This window comes from Anthonomus grandis, chromosome 6, assembly GCF_022605725.1.
Source record: "Anthonomus grandis grandis chromosome 6, icAntGran1.3, whole genome shotgun sequence".
NCBI lineage: Eukaryota > Metazoa > Arthropoda > Insecta > Coleoptera > Curculionidae > Anthonomus > Anthonomus grandis.
This window is the reverse complement of record NC_065551.1, coordinates 25221818-25244336: the sequence shown is the minus strand read 5'-3', so window position 1 is coordinate 25244336 and position 22519 is coordinate 25221818. Positions and strand designations below refer to the sequence as shown.

The window sequence follows — 22519 nt, the reverse complement described above, 5'->3', positions numbered from 1 at the left end:
GAATGAGCGTCAAACTCTTTTAAGTTATGCACATTTTAGATGCAAATTTAAATTCTTTCAAACGTAAATTTAATTTTCTTTTTAAAAATATTCTATAATAATAAAAACAAGTAGGTTTTTTTAAAAAACTAAAAGATTAACTCCTTGAACTATTTATGAAATTTTTTTAATTAGCTCAAAAATATTTGAAAATATTGATTGAACTTGCAGGTTCTTTGTAAATGCATTTTAAAACCTTGATAATGAGCTTCGGTGTTTAATTGGTATTACAATTAAAATTACTTCTTACTTTTTTGATATTTTTGTATTTTTTACTACTAAAGCTCTAATTTTTTAAAAGAAAGGGCAAATATCTTTAAATGTGTAGAAAAAGTGTGAAATTACTTATTTTATTAAACTGCTTGGAAGAAATAAATATATTATTTGATTATCTGATAAATTATCAAATTTTTTGAACAAAAAATTACTCCAACTGCAAACACTGATGCTACTTGTTATTGTAAAAAAAGTTTTTACGTTTTTTTTAAGTTTTTACCTTAAAAAGTTCTATAATATAGACTGGATTAAAAAACTTATATTCAGTTATCTAAAATTCATTTATTATATTGATTCCTGAAAAATATTTGAATAAACTTTATTTACCTGAAAGTTATTAAACATTACTTCAACAAGAAATAAATTAAAAATTCTAAAATAATTATAGCTAAAAGAAATACATTCTAATATTAAAATTGTTAAGAAAAAAAGTTATCTAGAAAACTTAAAAAAATATATTCTGGTGACCTCCTAAAATACATTTTGACAAACTACAATAGTTTGTCTGAAAAAATGTAAGACAACTTTTACGCTAAATTTTTTTCTCACTAAACTTATTCAAATACAATACAAAATGACTTGAGTATTTACAAAAATATTGAACTGACTGGTTGCAGAAACTTCGATCTGCCACTGAAACATAGCCAAAGTTTGCCAACTACCTGGAATTATGATTTCTTTTAAAGGAATTTGGCCACTCTCTTTTATAATCACATCTACTCTAATCAAAAACCAAAATAAGCGAAAATTGTCCATCTCATCAACGAAATTAGAACAATCAAAAGCACACTTTAGATAATTATTCATATATGCACTTCTTATTTATCGCTTCTTTTCCGGTACTTATCTTATCGAGTAATATGATCTGCACTAAGGCTCAAAATTCATTTTACATTAAAAAAAAGCGAAATTTTTATAACAAATTCAATTTTTCTAATTCAATTGCCGTGCGATAAAAAAATTGCATATCAATACCAGACGAGGAATTAAAAAATAAATTGATAAGCAGCGACCGATACGTCTAAAAATAAAGCGGCCAGAGATGGATCCATCAATATGTGACAAATTAAAAATCGATTCCGAAGAATGGATTTTTAATAATGTAAAAAGAGCGGCGAGCTTGAACCAGCCTTTCGCGGGCCTTTTTATGCCTAATTCGCATTCAAGTTTAGGTTGTAGACCTGAGGCAATGGAAAAGTTTTTAGGAACTTTTTACGTCGTAAAAAGTCTTGTTTGTTTTATATTTACTACTTTTTAATTGTAAACATTTTGCTTGTTAACTTTCGTAGACGAAACATTCGTCTTTTTTATTAAATTTAAGTTTTTTTTATATTAAATTAAATGTTTTCCAGACTTGTTTGGGCATGTCAATGATTAAAAAAAAGAGATGTTATAATAATGATTTTATAAATACATATATATGAAAATGTAGGCTAATTAGAATATTAACTTTTGCAACTAAAGGAACCATTAGCTGACCATTATTAAAAAGCCGACAAAAGTTATCAAACGCCTGGAACAAAATTAAATATTTAAATGGTATAGATACTTCTGTAAATTAATATTAAAGTTCGTATTTTTCTAATTTGGCATTATCTTTATTTGCCATGTTTTGCAAACGAAACATCAGCCAGCTTTCTAGAAAAATTCTTAACGAAAAATCTATTTATATTCAATAGATCTGTTTACCAGACCTTCAGATTTGTTTAAGCATAGATTTAAAACATGTCTTGTTATTATAAAATAATAGACATAATAGAGTTGTTTGTATAAGAAATAAATATTTTTGTTTCGAGTAATTTGCAGATCATTTAGATAAAATTGATTGCAGCTTTAGAGGAAATTAATAATTAATTTAGCTATTAACAAGAAAATAATGAAAAAAATATTCGTAAAACTCTAGATATTAAATTTGCAGACACTCTTTTAAGATTCTAGACTAAGGCCCTGACACAAATCTTAACTAATTACTAAAAATAATTAAAAAATTGTCCTGACTTCACAGAGCTTCTTACTTAAATTCTTAAGATAATCTCAAAACGAATTTTAGGAAAAATCTTTAAAGCAAGCTTAAAATTATCCTAAAATCTAATAGCCCTAAATTAACTGACTAAATAATTCTGGTCTTAATCTTTTAAAAAAGCAATAAATTATGGGTGTATCTATAAAATATTCATTTTAGACACAGTTGCTAAAATGCTGACTGGCCCTAATCGATTTTAAGATTACGAGTTATTTACTTTAGGTAGAAGCTTCATTTTTCTTTTTTCCGCACAACGTGATAATAGTGAGTGAATTAAATAAAAAAGTAGTAAGTAGGGCGAACACAGTTTAATTGCAATTTATGTCAACTTCCATGGCATTATAGAGTTAGAGAAGTGAATGTAAACTCAATTTTAAATAGTTCCTTTTTATTGTTTGGTTATTTCTTAATACTTTATTACACAAAAAATATGGAATTATTTATTATAGATGACATGCTTTCTAATCCTTTAGTTTTTGGGATTTTTTTGTATTTACTATGAACAAAATGTCCTATTAAAAAAATCTTAATCTGAGAGTAAAAGAATCCAGGTGGTTTCACCAGGTGGTTTCACCAGGTGCAAATTTGTAGAAAAACCTGAACCCTGTCTCGGCCTATTTTTTTTTTGTTATTAGTGTGCCCTAATTTAAGTTCATTGCTGATTTAAAAAATATGCTAGAGAGTTTCTAGAGTCTCCAATTTTTTAAATTAGTTTTGTTTGAAAATAATCTGAAAGATGGCCATAATTTATCACCAAGCTACTTTTTCTGCTAATTTTATCTCTAGTGATTAATACTGTATTTCAAGTTTTTCTATTTCTTTTTATCTTTGTACTTCAACTTTCTTGTCTTTGTCTAAAATAGAAATGTCTGTTTAATGGTGCATTATTTAATAATCTATGATTCTTTTGTATCAGGATATTGTTAAATTTATGTGGCTTAGACTGTTTATAAGTTTGTCTCTATAGTCTCTGGTTTGTCACGATAGATTCTACATTTATCGGATACTAGCTCTTCACGGAGGATAAATCTTCTATAGTTTTTGTGAAGATAATTTATATGGCTTGCATTAGCAGTTATATTCTAAAATTCAAAATTTCTTTCAAATTAAAAAAAAAATACTTTAAGGTTTGCTTGAGGTAATATGTAGAACTATGAATGTGAGTTAAAAATGTCAAAAATTAATTTAAAAGGCTTTTTACTTAAACTCTTGAGATAAAAATATCCATTTTAGAGAAAAATCTTTAAAGCAAGCTTAAAAGCACCCTAAACTTGCGAATTGCACTTAATTATATAAGTCATTCTGAGTTTAATCTTCAAAAAGAACTGTTAATATTTGGTTTGCCTGAAATACCACTTATGCTCTAAAATTCAGAATTTCTTTTAAATTAAATGATATTAAAAAATACCTAAATAATTATTTTTATTAAGATGCGTGAAATTTATCTTTTGTTATTTTTTATTTATGTACAGTTGCTTAGAAGCAATTATGAGCTTTGAGTACCTGAGAAATCTAACAAAAACCAAGTGCTGCAAAATTATTTTAGTAGAATTAATTAAAAAAAGAATTGAGAAATTATTCCAGCAACCTGAAAAATTTTGAATAACTTTTAATTTTCTTTTATAAAGAAAATATTTATAAGGCTTGCAAGAAACTAAATTAATTAAAAAAAGGCAGAGTCGATTTTTTTCAATGCGTATTTCTTAGGAAATGTTGTATGACTTCTGTCAAGCCTTTTATTATAGAAATAAAATAATAAAACATATATTATAATACATATTATTTTAGTATAAATTTAATGCCATTTTCTATAAGATTATTTCTATTTTCCAAATCAACATTTGAAAGTTGATACCAGTTGATCCGAATTGAGTCTAGTACCTCAGAAAAAAAAGCATTATGTTAAATGCTTAGAAAAAACAGAAAATTAAATATAAAGTTATAGCGCATTAATTTTACTACCTTAAAAAATCTAGTAAATTATAATTTAAAATAACATAATATAAAAGTATTTATCTAGCATCAAATTGCTACAAAGGTAATACAAAATAAGCCAAAAGAAATAATAAATATTATGTATGTACTAATAGGAACAAAAAGAGTGTAAAACAACAAAAATCTAAGCATAATAAGAAAAAAACAATTATAGTATAAACAACTTAGAACAAAAATACTGTATAAATAAAACAGACATAAATATTTAAATATTCCGAGTGAGTTTCGCCGGTTTTTAATCCTCAAACAGCTTTGCTTTTGACTTTTTTAGATGTTTGTCAATAATATTTTTTTTATTTGTGTCGATGATCTTTATAGTTTATCGTTTATAATAGTTTTAGTTAAATTTACGTATAAATTGCAATTGAAAAATTGCCTAATGCCTGTTTATGGAAAAAAATAAATTTCAAATAGTTCAACTCCCTGGAAAAGAAAATTAAAAATCTTACTATATCCTTAGGAAAACAAGAGATTTTTATTCATAATTCATAATTTTATTAATTTATTATTGAAACTTTACGCTTGTAATATGAACATATAAACTTTTTTAGGCGCAAGTGTAAAATAACGTTTTTTAATTTGTTGCTTTATTGTATAATTGTTTTTAGAGGGCCAATACCAGTAACTTTCTTGTCCAAAATTTCGGTATTATCAATATCTCTCAATTTTAAATTTTTAATTTATACAAAATTAAATATTGATGTTAACTGAAATTATATGTTAGAGTGATCTCAAATAAAATTAAAATTTTTCTTAAAATATTGCAAATTTATTAATAAAGTATATAAAGTATAATATATAAAGTCATGTTTTAATGGAACTGTCAAGCGGTAAATAGTTTTGTATTTAAAACTGTTTATTTTTAGTACTAATTATATTTATATTTTTCAATTTGTAATATTATTTGCCAGGAAATATTTATTTCTGTTTACATGGTTGTGATGAGTACAATTAGAAACAATATCAATATCAATTATAAAAATTCACAAATTGACTTTAATTACCTGAAAAACGGATGCAAATAAGAATTGGGAAATTACTCAAATAAGTGTTAACTAACCTGAGCAAAGTCTTATATTAGTGGATTATGAAATATGATACATATTTATGTAAAAATTACAAATAACTTATTATTCATTGATAATAATGTAAATGTAATAAAAAATTTTAAAAAAATTTCTACCTGTTTAGGCGAGGCAGCCGCGGCCATGATCATCTCCAAGGACTTATTTCTTCTCGGAGACCAAGATTACTTACGCCTGCCAAATAAAGACGAGAAAAGGCCTCAAGGGCCCAATATGGGCCGTTCTAATAATGCTCCCAATCACAGGTAAATACAAGTAAAGTTTTTCCTTATTTTTATATCTGCTTAACCCCGATTAAGCTAACGTAAATATACACGTGTTAAAATATTGACAATATCTCACTTGTTTTTTTTTGGCCATTCAATATTTTATGGACAAACCAACAAAAGATCGGCTTTTAATGACTAAAAAAAAAGACCCACCGAACAACAAGTTGTCCCATCAACAAACCGTTTTCTCGGGATTTTACGACACAATTTAACGTTCTTAGGCAGTGACACCTAAACCTAAATTAGATTTTATTTATACGATTAATTCTAATTTTGTGGCGGGGCACGACCCCCTACTGGGTTTTGAATATGGAAGTATTATGGGATTATTACGCTAATTAATTTGGTTTGTCACTTGAGTCATTATCTTTTACTGTTTTTTTAGCCATGGGATAGCTTTTGACTGCTTATGTAGTACAGATAAGATAACGCAGAATGATTAAAATATTTTACATAACCTGAAGTCTATAAGGAAAGTATAACTAGAAAGTACTAGATAGAGTTTGAATTATATTACTTTATTAACTTTTTATAAATTAAATATAATTCGAAACGTTGGCTAGAAACAAATAGTTTTCTTTAAAAATTGACCAATATACCCATAAAATACCACTTCCAACACAAAATCTGTGGTCACAAATTCGCAAGAATAAATTTAATAAAGTTAGTTGTTCAAGTTTAATGTATTAAAATAATATACACCATGGGCAATATTGGAAAAGACGAACTAATTTATTTCTAGATGTTATATACGAGATGTAATATTGCCTTATAATCTACTAATGCAGGTCAAATTTGCTAAATAATCATTCTTTTTAGATTGTGAATCAATTTTTGGTTTAGTATCCTCATGCGATTTTAACACGGTTTACTTATTATACATTCATAATCTTGGTTAACTCAAGTTCTCTTGCAAAAATATTAATTACTCTAAAAAACTTTTGAGCGTTCCTTGAATGTCGATGTAGATTCTATCAATTAAGACTTTATTGTCAAAAATAGGAAACTAATAAAATCATATGTCAAAGTGAAAGTGAAAAAATCCAAGCAAACTTGTTTGTGCTTTATGGCAAAAGCCTATTTGCTAAGCTTAATAATTTTTTTACTGTACGACACATATCATTTTTTGGTAATTTCCCTCACGTGATTTTCATTGCCTGAAACTAAAAAAAATATTGAATTCTTGAATTTGAATTTTTTCATATTTTCTTTCTATATCACTATTTCATTTCACTATTGCTATCTGCATCTTTTGGTATTTTCTGCTATAAATTAGACAAGTATCAATCAATGAGGAGGCTCCATAATTCAAAGTTTTATTGTTTAACAGGAAAATCCTAATAATAAGACCATTATTAAAATATCTACAGATAATATATTAAATTCAGCAATGTAACAAATAACAATATCAAACTCACCAACTGATGCAATATAAAACTAATAGTAGGTAATACATTAAATACTTAAACAACTAACAATTTAATTCTATCTAAAATAATAGATCAACCGAATATCAATAAAAACAACAAACTTCCGCAAACAGAAGATTGCTGAAAAGACAGTGCATCAAACTTTGAAAGCAACAACTGCTGATTGAAGCCCTATCAGGGTAAATACCATCCAACCTGAAACTAATATATTTGTAGAATTTTCGTCGTAAATATGCACTGCATAAATCCATCCATGAATCTTGCAGGAAACCATAATAACAAACTTTAATAACACAGACCCTCATGGTCATGAACAGAGTCACAATTTGGAAGTCTGGAATCATTTATTACGTAATCGAAGTCAATCTCATCATTGAGTAAAGAAATTGACATCTTCTTACATATCTGAAGATTAAGTGGGTGTCTGCTAACTTCACACCATTTATAAATCCTATCAAGATCAGCTTGTAGCTGCATTTACTCATGCACGACTCTTAACAAGATGAAAAAATTTCATGTCATCCGCAAACAGTAGAAACTCACTGCCGATACTCGGGAAAATATCATTGATAAAAATCGAAAACAAAAATGAAGCAAGATTGAGGCAATGTAGTTCGATGTACTAAACCTATTATGGTCCACAAATTGCAGTCTATCTACTTAGTAGAAAATAAAAAACTCTATTAGATGTTCATGAAAACCCATTTTATAAAGTTTCTTGAAATCTATCGAAGGCCTTAGCAAAATCTCTGTAGATTAAATCAAGTCGGGTTTTTGCAATTTTTGCAGCCTAATATGCGTTCTGCAGAAATGATGCTAAATTAGTGACTGTTGATCTACACTGAAAAAAACTAGGCTGATAAGGTAAAATAAGATGTTGAATTTGGTGAAACAGGTTGCTATAGATGTAGGTCCCAAAGACTTTAGAAAAGTTGGATGAAATGGAGACTGAGTGATAGTTCTCCACCATAATTCTGTCTGCCAACTTAAACATAGGACAAATTTTTGTTTGTTTCCGGACAATGGGAAAAGTGCGTAGTGACAAACTGAATAGTAAACACAGAGGTTCAGCGAAAGCAGAAGCACAATCACGTAGGAGAAAAGAAGGAACACTGTAAATGTCTAACTGAACTGAACTCTCTGTAACTAATAAGTCTCTTTATGCTTTAGTTTTTTTAAGGATGATAATATATAGAAACTGGAAACTGCATCATTCACATCATCAAATTCCACTGAACCTCAGAGAGAAGCTGATATAGCATGGGAAAGTTAGTTAAACCCTTCTAAACTTATAGTTGAGAGTTTGAGGGTTTGGTTTAAAGTTACAATTCCTATTGGTTTCTGCTCTAAATGATATAGCTATAGAAGGGTGATAAGCATCCTCTGCGACAAGTGAAACATCCCCATCAACAATGCATAAGAGATTAGCAAGTATTAGATCAAGGATATTACCTTTTTCATTACGAATAGTAATAAATTGACACAGAACAGAAAATGCCAAAAAGTCATACAGTAAAGCCATCTTCATATTAATATTCTAGGCTCTAGAACCTTAATATTAATATTAAAATCACCTATGATTAAAACTTTCTGGTTTTGTATACAGTTAAGAATAGAGGTATAGTTAAGCATATAGGAACCTGTAATTTTCACTTGAAGAATTAGGTAGCACATAAATAGCAAAAATAAAAATAAACTTATCCATATTAATTTAAATATCCACACTAATCCGACAGAAAACAACATCCCCCTATGTAATCTGATTCTCCAGGTTCTTGGAATCAACTTTGATTCAATATAGATCATTCAGCACACAAAGCACTTGACCCCCGTGGGTAACTTCCATAGCCTCCAAATTCCTGTCAGACAGATTTATAAAAAGCACGAGTCTTACTGTTAAGACCTCAAACAATCTGATGCAATATAAAAAGTCTCCTGTTAGATAAAATACTTGGACGAATCATTTGTAAAAACAAGGAAAATAGATCTTCTTTCTATATTACTGCCTCTTTAAAAGAGGGAATGGAATACCATAAAATAACTTATCCTTGGTGTTCCTCCTGCTAGAGTTTACATCATAATCGGTTTTGGCAGTCCCTTGTATGACGTGGCCGTACCATTAAGTTGTTTCGTTTTTATATCATCTATAATACTTTGCCAAACTTCTATAATCTCCCATACTCGGTCATTGCGAGCTTCAACCAGTCGAACATTTAAAAAGAATTATTACCGTCGTTTTCAGGGTCTACTTTCTCCGACATATTATTTAAAAATTACACAGAACTGGTGTCAGTTGTTGATCTTCTCACTTGAAATTCTGCTTGCTGTAATAAAGATCTTGCTGATTGAACCAATCACTGCATTATCCTTATAGTTATGATAGTTTTTTTAGTACCCTTTTTATTTCACAGTTTTTAATTTTCCGATATTTGGCAGTACTAATGCAGTTTTGAAATATTGCTGTCAGGTGGTCTAAGAGTTTATCTGAATCAGATTTGTCCAGTTATGATATGGTGTGGTATGGATACTATATCTGTTCCTTTATTTTGGCGCAGTGATTTTAATAACCTCTAACTTTCGGTGCTTTTTATCTCTCCTAAGTAGAAGTTGAGTGTGTTACATCGCTTTTTCCACATCTCATTCTTCTGTACTATTTTCCTTCAGACTTCTCTTTGTGCTCTTTTAAAATTCCTCTTATTACCTTCTGATGTTGAAATATATCTCATATTTATATTATTAGTTCTCAATCTCTTTCTCGGTCTCATCATGTAACCAGTAGGGTTTCATGGATATCTTTTCTTTAACGCATCCTAATGCTGCCTCGTTTAAACATGTTTTATTATCGTTTTAATGGGCTGTGGTGTTTTCAAGTTGTAACTTTTCATCCAGACTTCGTGTGTACAATTCGCTTATGCTTTCGTAGTCCAAGCCTTCCAAGTTATATTTTACAAGCTGTTTTTCCATGTTGTTTCTGATTCTTTTGTATCTTGTTGGTATGGTTTTGATCCTATTCGAAGGCATACCTCAGCAATCAAAATATGATGATCACTATGTGGATATTAGGGAGGTCTTCTGCCCTATGATAAGTTAGTCAGTCATAGTAAGAAAGTAGCCATTCATAATTTTCAGTTCATTCTGTTCGCAAAATGTTATTAGTCTGTGTCTATTATCATTAACTACATTTCATCCGTATCTTCCAATAACTCTGTCTGATAAGAGATATAAAAGCCAGAAAGATAAATTTGATGAAAAAGAAGAAGAAGAAGAAAAAGGAGAGGCCTCTAAAGCAAAATGATGTGGGTATAGAAAAAAAGGAAATTATTATGTTATTTACATTAAACATAGTTAGAAAAAGAAGAGAAGGACGTCAAAGAAGATCGAGGATAAAAAGCATGAGATAAACAAGTAGCTAAAAGTAATAAATTAACTGTGAAAAAATTTCATTAAAAACTAATTTCTACTGAAAGTTCATAAGTAATTCTATTAAATTGCCAATAAGTCTTGTCTCTTCTAAATTGATATTAAAACTGTAAATAAGAAAGAACAATTATTTCAAAGTTTATCTAATACGGTTCAATAAACCGAAGACAAGAGTAAACAATAATACAAAACCATTAACGTGAAAGTGCCGAGGAAAAAGATTTCCTTAAACAAAACCGTGCACACGTTCTGAAATCTTGCAATAACAGTTCTTTGGAAAATCTCGGTATTTAAATAAATTGATAAGCACGGATTATGTAGGTTAAACAAAAACAAATAAATGTACTTAACTTCCTAGATATGATGTGTGATGGTAATTCTGTTACTAAATAGTAAATAAATAAATATGGGGACTATTGAGCTTTATTTAAGTAAAACTTAATTTAATATTTTACTGTTAAGAATGATAATCAAAAATTAATAAAATCTGAAATTTTATCCAATCGGATGCCGCTCGGATCTTTTAATAAAGTTAAATGATTTAATTAGAAGACCGGGATTTACTCAAATTTCGAGTTCATGCAAATAATCATTTAATGAGCTTTGTAACTTTGTTATTTAACCAAATTTGATTTCATTAAGGCGAGAGCAAGGGATAAATTTGGCTTTATTAAGGGAAAGGTTAAGTTTTTATAAGCAAAAAGCCTCAGACAATACCTTTGTTCAGTCGTGGGACAAAAAAAACATAATCCCTTATTAATTTAAAAACGTGTCTGAAAATGCTCTAGGAAAATCTTTAATAAAAGTCAGAATGGTCATGTGTATAGGTTTTATTTAGTCGTAAGAAAGGATTTTCAAAACCTCATCTGTTGAACACCGCAACGATGTAGAGGAACAATAAAAACAAAATTTAATGGAGGATAGATCTTTACAAAATTTTTAATTTGGAAAAAGTACCCAACTATTTGCTGTCGGAATTGTATAAACGACTATTCATTCAGCCAATTGACTGGATACATTTGCAGAGTTCAGATACTTTGAAAATGGGTTGGATCGTATTGGATTGGTCTGGGTTGGTTTCGTTGGATTGCTATATGAAAGATCCTAATTAATTTCTGTCTCTTAAAATGGTTGGATTTCGATTGAGAAAGGACTAAAAACGATAATGGTTTACTTTCTTCCTTTTTCCTTTGATAACGAATATTTTCATTAGTTTTCAGATTTATAATTTGGCTTAATACTTTCAAATTTAAAGGTTTTCCACATTTAGCTTAGATTAGGTTGGGCGGGGTTGAAAACAAATTATACTGGTATATTCAAGACATTTGTCCAACTAATCCAATCCAACCAAGGGTCGAGGATGAAAGAATCGTCTTGTTTACAAAAGATGAAAGAATATCGAAAGGTTTGATATTGTCAATGTATGATTTTTTATTAGGGCAATAGGATTGTTGCATATTTATACATTTCACTGTATATTAATAATTGCCTTAATGACTAATAAAAGAGAAGAAATGACTGCGTTTCATAATTTTCTCAATGAGATTTCTCTAAGATTAGGTTAGACTGGGTTGGCTTCAAATTCAACTGGAATATCCTAAGTATAAATGAATTTTTGTATACAATCACAGTCAGGATTTGTTCAACCAATCTAATACAAACGAGAGTGCAAAGCTTGCAATAAACCATTTTATAGAAACTATATTTCCAAACATGTCATTATGAAATAATTAATAAAATAATTTTCATTCCTGGAAAAAAATTCCTGGATTTCGTAACATATTGGACGGTGTCCGGGATTATTGCAGAATACATTTAACTGTACTTGAATGACTAATAAAAGAAAAGGAATCACTGCTTTTCATCACTTTCACAATGATTTATCTCTAAGATTAGGTTAGAGTGAGTTGACTTCAAATTAGACTGGTATATACAAAGCATATATAAATTTTTTTCTATAATTATAGTCAGGATTTATCCATTAAATTTAGTTCAAGCGAGAGTCGAAGACTAGCAATATACTATTTTGAAAGATATATCTTCTAATAGCTTATACAAACATGAAACTATAAATTTTAATCATTTTTTATTTTTAGCAAATAGTGAAGAATATTGGAAGGTGAGTCTAGGATTGTTGCCAAATAGATTTGACTGTACAATTATAATTGCCTATATCATTCTTAAAGGTGAAGGAATGACTGTTTTTAATCACTTTCTCAATGATTTATCTTTATTATGAAATTCAATGTGTCACAAATTCTTGAACAAGACAGCGTCTCTATTTTTAACGTAAATTCAACTAGTTTAAGGTTTTTTGTTACGTATTTCGTACGAGTATATACAGGATCAGTTTTTTTACGTTTAATGCAAGTTTTTCAAACTTTGATAGCTCTTAATAGATCTTTTAATAAAACTGATAAATACCTATTTTTTCCCAATTTTTAGTTTAAAATTTCAATAGAAGAATGATCGTTTTTATATTAATTTTTTAAATAGCGTTTTACATACGAAAACTTATATTATAATTTTCTTCAATAACTTGAAAATATTCTGAAAAAATTGATTAACTAATTAAACAATACCTTCCCCAGATATAAACCGTATAAAAATAATTCTTATCACCGATTAATAGTGCATTTGCATCGTCAACAACTTTAATTAAAAAATAATCGCATTTATACCAATGAACAAAAAAAAAGATAAAACAGTAGCAGTTTCGCGATTGCAATAAGACACCTGATACATTTGAAACCAAACACTGTTTGGTCTTAATCTTGGTTCGATTTAACATAAACACATATACATATTCCGATATATATTTGTAAACATACACACTTTATGAATTGATATGATAAAGTCCGTTGACCTAAAAGTACATGTGTGTCAGTTAATCGCGAATGCACGCCAGGACCGGACTTCGATAATAAACTTGTCATCGAGTTAATTCTGTGTGGTGGCCGCGATTTAATCGCCTAATTAGCTAGTAAATTGAGGTAATGAAAGAGAGAGATGCAACCAGCGAGATAGGGTTAATAAGTGAAGCGACATCGACACAGGAAGGCGGCAATAGGTCATTAAGAGAGTGACATGATTGAGTTTTTCTAGAACTTCTTTAGCTAATTGACTAATGGTATGATATTCTTTTAAGGATCAATTAAACAGTACCGGCTTTACATAAAAAAAACCCTTCTAAAAGGCAAGTAGCTCTAAGCTTTATTGTACTTAGACTATATTTGAGTTAATCCAGTCAGTTTATCCGAATCTCTTGTATCTACTTAATTTGAACAAGAATCAAATTCTCCATAGTATTAAAAATATGCACCGATATATTTTCTATATTTTCTATACTCCTATATTATTATACTGGATGTATTTAAAAGTCCCAGTAAGGTACGAATGTGCCAGTCCTATCTGCAACCTTGTTCGTACAAATAAAACTGTCTTATTCTGCATAACTTAATAGGATACGATTTTCTTGTTTAATCATAGAAATATGATACAAAGCATAACTTCATTATTAACTTTTGAAACATAAATTGTTAAGGTAGAATTATAATCAAACATGCCTATTTCTTTCGTAGCAATATATGATTTATTTCGCTATTTAGTAAGTTCTATATTCATTTTGTGTAGAGGATATTATTCTCCAGGGATAGGTGTATAGTTAAAAGCTTCACTGAATTAAACTCTTTGAATAGAAATATGAATTTGTAACAGAAAATTTCCGCTTTAATGGACTTCTCCCGAAATGTGATATTGTTTTGCAATGTTATTATGAGACTCCAATAATAAACATTATTTAAAATATCCATTAATGCTTTTAATTGGCTTTGCCATTGATAAAGTACATCGACAATGGTTTTATTCGATCTCGTCCCTTGGTAAAAAGGGAATTTAATTAAATTTAAATGAAAAATTATATTTATTCTGTTCTTTATGGTTCATGATTGCCCCGGTAAAAATTTACAATAAAACTAAATTTTTATTACACGGACGGTAATATTAAAAAATATATTTTTTGCATAACTTTATAGGATATGATTCTCGGGAGCTAAATATTTGATTAAAACCTCGATTTTAAAATAAAGTTTTAATTAAAAGTTTAACTGTTAAGGCTAGATTAAAATTTTACAAGACTTCAGTCATGATTTTATGAAATCTTTTTAAAAAGACAGAAACCAAGATAAAAATTTGATTTATAAACTTTAATGATAACTTCCATTAAAAATATCGATTGGTTTTGCCGAATTATATTTTAATATGATATTTGCTGCAACTTTATTAAATTTTGGCAAGATGATCACTTTTGTGCTTCTTTTTGAGTGAGTAATATGTGTACCCAGTTGTAATGTATATTTTCATTTATTAAGAATTACGATACTCAAGATAATCCGGGCATATTACTACCTAATACTATAATAAACAACCTTTTTTTACATAGCTCTATTTTGTTTACTACCTAACTCATAACTCTATTACATAAAACTACCTTATTTTTAAAATAAAGCTTTAATAGAAAGTTTAATTGTTAAGGCTGAATTAAAATTTAACAAGACCTCGGTTATCATTTTATAAAATCTATTTAGAAAAATCACAAACAGGGATTAATTTATAAACTTTAATACTAACTTAACTAATTATAGTTTTATATAACCTTTATTAAATAATATTTAATTTTGGCAAGATGATCTCTTTTTTGCTTCTTTTAAAGTCGTAGTTGTAATGTATCTTTTCCTTTATTAAGAGTTACGATGCCTAATATAATCCGAGCATAATACTACATAATATTATTATAAAAACTAATTTTTTTGCATAATTCTAAAGGGTATGTTTCTCCAGGAATAAACATTAAATTGCAATCTCGATTTTAAAATTATGTTTTAATAGAAAGTTTAACTGGTAATGGTAAATTAGTATTTTACAAGACTTCGACCAGAATTTTATGAAATCTATCTAAAAAAGCACAAATAGGGATGAGAATTAAATTTATAAAGTTTATTATTAACTTCTTATGAAAACGTTGCATAGGATATAGGATATGATTCCCTAGAAATAAATGTTTTACCATTAAGGCTCAATTAAAATTTTACAAAACTTGGCTATCAACTGAAACTTGAAAAAACACAAATACAGACGACAACTTCATTTAGAGACACACACGTCATATGTGTACGTAGTTGTAATGTATATGTTCCTTTGTTAAGAATTACGATGCCTCATATAATCTGCGCATAATACTACATAATATTAGTATAAAAACCATTTTTTTACATAACTCTAAAGGATATGTTTCTCCAGGAATAAATATTGGATTGAAACCTCGACTTTAAAAGTCAGATTAATTAGAATATTTAACTGTTAATGTTAACTTGTAATGAGAATATCAATTGATTCTGGCAATTGTATATAAATTTTACTGTAATTTTATTCAATTTTAGCAAGATAATCTTTCTGTACTTCACTTTGGGTCACATATGTATCCAGTTGTAATATATCTTTTTCTTTATTATTTATTAGGATACCCTAATTAAGCCGAGCATGATACTACATATTATTATTATTATTATAAAAAACTTTTTTGCATAACTCTATAGGATATGATTTTCCAGACATAAATATTTGATTGATAATTAAGTTTTAATAGGAAGTTCAATTGTTAAAGGTGAATTAGTATTTTACAAAACTTAAGCCATCATTTTATGAAATCTATCTAGAATAAACGCAATAATTTTATAAAAAGTAAACATTTTGTAGGATAAAAAGACTAAACCTACTTTTTTAAAAAAAGTGCCATTATTGATTACCCCATATAAGTCAGAAAATTTTAGGTAAGATAATATATGCAAATGACCTTTAGATATTAAAAAAATATTATTATTTTCACTAGTATTATTAGTTTTAGTCGTCGATCGTTTCTTTACTCGTTTTACCTGTGATATATCTTGTTAACGGATCGGGTAAGGCTAAAATCAATGTGAAATCACCAAGAAGAGTTTAACAGGTTATAAAAGCTTTTAACTTTAATAACATGGGATAATGAGGAAAATTATGCTCTTATATCAAAAAAGGGTCACTAACATATAATATTTCATAATTTGTACGTAAAAAGTAAAAGTATATAATAAAGACATTTAACAGAGCCCCAGTAGGAACCAAAAGGCATCTCAAGTATATTTAATACGCACGTTCGTACATTCTTTGCGGTTCTGCCCGATAATGATAGTCGCACAGTTACAAATCACACTGTACACCTTGTAAGGTGCAATTTGTCTTAATGCATTAAAAGCCGACCGCGGTAGTAATTCTAGATATCTCGTTTTGCAATTTTACTAGGTGAATACAATAATACACACATTGTTTTTGTTTAAAATGTCCATTAAGGCTTTTAATTGGCGTGAACATTGATGAATTGCATCGACAATGCTTTTACGTGGTTTCGTGCTTCTGTAAAAGGTAATTACTTCAGAGGTGATAGGATAGAAAATTGGCTGTTTAACATTATATTTGATAATATTTTCCAAAAGCCTTGGACTATATAGTGTAATAAGCCTGAAACATTATTTTTAGTATCCCGGGAAATCTTAAAGCTATTCTGCAAATATTCATTTCAATGCCATAATAACAAATCTGTAGGTCATATCTAATTAAATTGTCAACATAAAATTAAATGTTATATAAAATATAATGTTCGCAAACAAGTTTATGTTAATGCTTGGTAATGAAGAAAAATTAAATTCCAATGAAAAAAATTCAAAAACATGGTTCAATCTCAAATTTGCTCTTTAAAATATCATAATAAAAGATAATTATATTAAATCTTCTAAGTTATACTTATAACTGTAATATGCTATTAACATATCTTATTTACCAAAATTATTATTTTCGAATCTGAAAGGTAGGTACTGATGTTATTTGGTTATAATCTGTAGGTGTTATTGATATTAATATAATTTATATCTAATATATATAACATATAGGCAAGCCAATTAAGTTATGCATAGTAGGTTTTTCTTTTACACTAAGTTTTTAAGAGAAGATAATAATATTTTTAGAAAACTATAAAATTTTAAATTTATATTTTTTACAGCAACCGATTTTTGTCAAAATAATAATTTTATCAAAGATTATAATGACATAAGTAAACAAACAAGTCTGTAGTATGGTTAAAATTTAATTTTTTTTTTAAATAATCTAAGATGGAACTAACGATGACACAAATGTAATTGGGTTATTAAATATTTTATCCACATAGACGTAATTAAAAATAATGGAGTCAATTTCAATTAAGTTATGCTTAATATTCTTATCTTTAAATTCACAAAATAATTTATAACAATAAAAGTGATAGTGGTTTGGGTGTATTGGCTCATATCACTAAGCAAATCTGCTTATTTTCTAAATGTTTCAATATATTTTTCATTTTAAGGCTTACACTGAAAAATTACCTCACATTATATTTAAAAAAAATATTTGGTTCATTTAGATTTAGGTATTGTATAGAATCTATAAAATATCAATTTCTCAATAACATAACCAAAGGCATATTAAAGAATAAGTAGGTTGTATCCACTTAAGTTATGCATTCTTTAAAATAAACAAAAATATCACGTTAAAACAACAGTTTATACATTCAACTTTAAATCTAAAAATAATATTGCCTAATAATATGTAAGGGATTTATTTTGTCTACTTTTACAACTTTTTTTGTAACTAGAAACATAAACTAAGCCTAAGAACCTCAATAAATGTCAAAAAAATTATTCAAATTGATCTCAAATCACGCCATTAATCCCGCCGCAAATGTCTGGATAAGCCCGTATTTTCGTAAAAAAGATCCCAACTCTTATGAAATAGCGTGTTGTAAACTATTAGGAAACTTTTGAAAAACCACAACTGATAACTAAATAATTTTTTCCAATAAATATATAACTATAAAAGTTTTATTTATTTAAAAATTCAACGACATGATAGAGTTTCGTTTGTTATAACTGTTAAGACCAGACTTGTAATGGGAACTACTTACTTAGTTCTTATAGAAATAGCACTTCAGTATGACATCGCGTGAAAGGACAAACCTTTTAAACGACGATTAAAACCACTGGTCGTGACACTTTCCACAATTATTGCCATGTTCACTAAAATGCAACCATAATCATGCGATCTGCACACGAAAATGCACTATTTAAACGTCTGATATCTACTATTAAATTTTATTAAAATTCATTTGAGCGCTATTTGAGAGCCTTTCCAGATAACCAAAAGGTTTTATGAAGTTCTTGAATTATTATTTTTATGCGGAGAGTTATAACGAAGAGAAGGCTCGTAAAATTGGATTTTCTTACATGCAAATTCACAAGAGAGTCATGAATTTTGATAGCTACTCACAGAGATATTTTTATGTAAAATTTAAGAATTTTCCAATTTTATTTCAAATTATATTAGTAATTATATTTATAGTATACTGGTTATAATATAATAAAATACAAACATAGGAGAAATATCTTAAGAAGGAACATGATAAACATATCTTATGTGCCTGAAAAATCCCAAAATAATTACAATTAATTAAACTATGAATTTAATTTTACTTATTATCGACCTATTTAATTAATTGTCATCATCCTATAATTAGTTAAAAATAATATTCCATTCAAAGCCGAAGTACAAATTTATAATCTTTATCGAAATATCTATTGTCCTTAATAAGTTTATTATCTAAACAGTGGTTTCGTTCATCTATTCAATACAAAAAAAAATGTTTCTTATAGAGTAAATCACTAACTTATTTATCTCACTAATTAACTTAGTTTTTACTATGTAACTAATTAATTATATTATTATAACCTAATTAATTAATAAAATTAAAAGGTAAAGCCTGAAATCTTGTTTACCTCATTTGTAATTTTTAACATCTTAATCATCAAAAAATAGCTTTCTGCTTTTAAATATCATCATGTGACAACATTAGCGATAACATCTCAGCAGTGATTTTAGGAGTTTATAAACTTAAAACCCTTAAAAAAATCTCTCATTTACCTGATTAATTAACCTATAGAAACATATTGATTTTTCTCCAAGAAACTATACAAAAATAAAAACTTCAAGTCACGGTCTCATTAAATATACATAATTTTATACGCAACACGTGTTTCGCTCCTATCGGAGCATCATCAGACCTAGAACTACGAATTGTAATGTTATCTTTGTAGATGCAGGGTCTAGGCCTAATGATGCTAACATAGCAGCGAAACACGTGTAGCGTATAAACTTATATATTTTTAATGAGACCGTGACTTGGAGTTTTTACTTTTGTTTTAATTAACCTATTTTTAGTACCTAATTACAGTAGGGATTTGTTTACTGACTATTAGTAAAAGAAAATAGTTTTTCCCTCTGTAGACTTAAGCGTGCGCTGATATAATTATCTTGTCAGCGATTTTAAAAATTTGTCGATTTATGCAAAAATATGATGAACATCTATACAAAATTCGTTCTATTATATGATATTCCTTTGGTATATTAGATTTGAGTATCAGTGAGTTGGAGATATTGATTTTAAGTTTTGCTTTGTCCGTTGACATACGTAGGGTCTATTTTTTCACATATATTTCTTTGAACTGTTTCTATTATCCTCAACAAGGTCTGTATTTCAAAATTATTTTTCATATTCCAAAACCTTCAATTTGCCTGCTTACCGTAATAACAACTAAGAAGTCATATCCAATTAGATTATGCCTAAAATTAATGTTAAGTTCGTCTTTTTTAAACGTGGATTTTTAGGAAAATATCTTTTGGTCTCTTGTTGTATGATTAAATTCCTACAGAATTTATGATCTTTGAAAATTCGTATTAATTTTTAAATAATTATTCTTATCTAGGAACAAGCACATTTTATTTAAATCCCTTAGTTTTTTTACTATTTAAAGCAATTTTTAATACAAGTCCTAGTCATTGGCACAAAAATATAGAAATATCTTCCTTTTAATAAATAAAGATCGATTTATCAAATCTTTAATTAAATGAATATAAATCAAGTTTACTTAGTTTTCCTTCTTTACAGAGACAAGGGAGATTAATGATAATAAGTTAGTACCTTAAAGATCCTTGTCAAAGTAATATAATTATTAAACATTTATAAATACCAAAAAAGGTGTACAAGTAGTCGTAAGTGAACAAGATACATGTCCTAAACGGCTTGTTTTCGCGTTTGTGTCCCATCTCAACCACCTATTAAATTGTTTTTCCTCCCGTACCTTGAACTTCCTTTTTAGGCCTAATAATCTCTCATACAAATCCAATAAGTGGCCAACAAAACAGCCGCATTAATCAAGATTGCCCTTTAACAAAGAAAACGAGATTTTTTTAAAAAATCACAAACTTATCACATTTAATTTGCGAGTGAAACAGATTGTTGAGGATGGTCACGGCCAGTAAACGCGACCTGAACGAAACATGCGCGCAACGGAAGTCACCCATTAGGGTTTGACAAAAGGTTACTTAAATCGGCCAATAAAAACTTTAAATACTACTTTGAGCCGGCTTGATGCCTCGCTCCGAATCTAGGCTATATGCATATCCGTTGTGTGTGGTAAAGAAATAATTGGCGGATTTAAGGAAATTTAATGATACTTTATTAACGATTTGTTTTTTTTAATGCCATGAAACGTTCCGTTACAAATAAGCCATTTCTATGGAAATCAGAATACATTTTTTGCATAACCTTTAGAGATACGACGATGCTTTTTTTTCATTTTAAGATACGTAGCTCAGATTTAATTTTAAAACAATCATTATCTTTTAAATATGTAGATAAAAGAAACTAAAGTATTTTTTTAAACAATATAATGAAAGATAAATTATGAGTATTCCTATAGTTCGATGAGTTAAGTTAATAGTCAAAGTCAAGTGAATTAATGATTTGTGGATTTCGACACACGGAGTTTGTGTTTTTTGATAACTAGTGCTAGTAGTAGCATATATAGGGTATTTTGTATGTCTTAAAAGTGTTATATCTTGAAGAACAAAATAGTGAAGCCTTAAGCAAAAAACTTTTTTTTTTGGGTAAATTTAATATTATTGTAGATGATTTTTATAAAAAACGGTAGGTCTATGGCTTTTCATATAATAAAAAATATTTTCTCATTCTTTATTTTTTCTATACCTGTTTTTTTATGATTTCTCACCATTCGAATATCACGCATTTTGTAATGTTAAATTTAAAAATTGAAACATTTCGTCCAACATTTTTTAAATGTTTCCATTTCATTTTTTATATTCTTTTTTTTATAGTTGAAGATTTGTTGGCATAAATAAGTTAATTTTATCGAAAAAGTATAAATTATATTACAATATATTAATAGTGATAAGAAATCATCTTTTGTTTGCAGAATATACATATAAATACATGCATATACAAGCATTGGTAATAATACAGAAAAAAATGGCAAAGTTTAGCAAAGGCATTTTTTAAATTTAACCATTTAATTTTACCACATAAAACGTAATTAAAAACATAACTTTAAAGATGAGAAAGGAAGAAAGATCAACAAATAGAGAAAGACGTTACTAGTCTTTATAGTTCTCACTTGTCATCTGCATTTAGTTGCTGTAGTTTATTTAGATATTTCCAACACTTTTTTCATAAATGTAACATTATTCAACAGAATTGATTTCAGTAAGAGCCTTACTGATTATTTTCGAAATTGACAATATTCAATGAAGACAATTTTTCAAGGAATCCTTAATTGTACCATAAAATCATGTATTAATGTAGCTACCTGTTCTTATTATTTATTCCTGTCTTCTTATCTGGTACATACATTGCCATTCATTAGTCTTTCACCATATTGTATTTTAGTTGCAGAAGTACTCACCAATACTTAGATATATTACTTGCGAAAATAAACTTTAAATGGCGATGTTCTATGTGCTCCAAAAATAAAATTTGCTCAGACTAATACAGGGAAAAAATGATGCTAAGGT

At 28.0% G+C, this 22519-nt stretch overlaps 1 protein-coding gene across 1 annotated transcript in view; it reads left to right on the top strand.

Annotated features, from left to right (window-relative positions):
* Nucleotides 1-22519, top strand: part of LOC126737409 (uncharacterized) — a 181173-nt gene that overhangs the window by 4479 nt on the left and 154175 nt on the right. The window contains exon 2 of the mRNA XM_050442297.1: nucleotides 5525-5663. Coding sequence (XP_050298254.1) covers nucleotides 5542-5663 — 122 coding nt within the window. The 5' untranslated portion in view covers nucleotides 5525-5541. The remainder of the gene's footprint in view (nucleotides 1-5524; nucleotides 5664-22519) is intronic.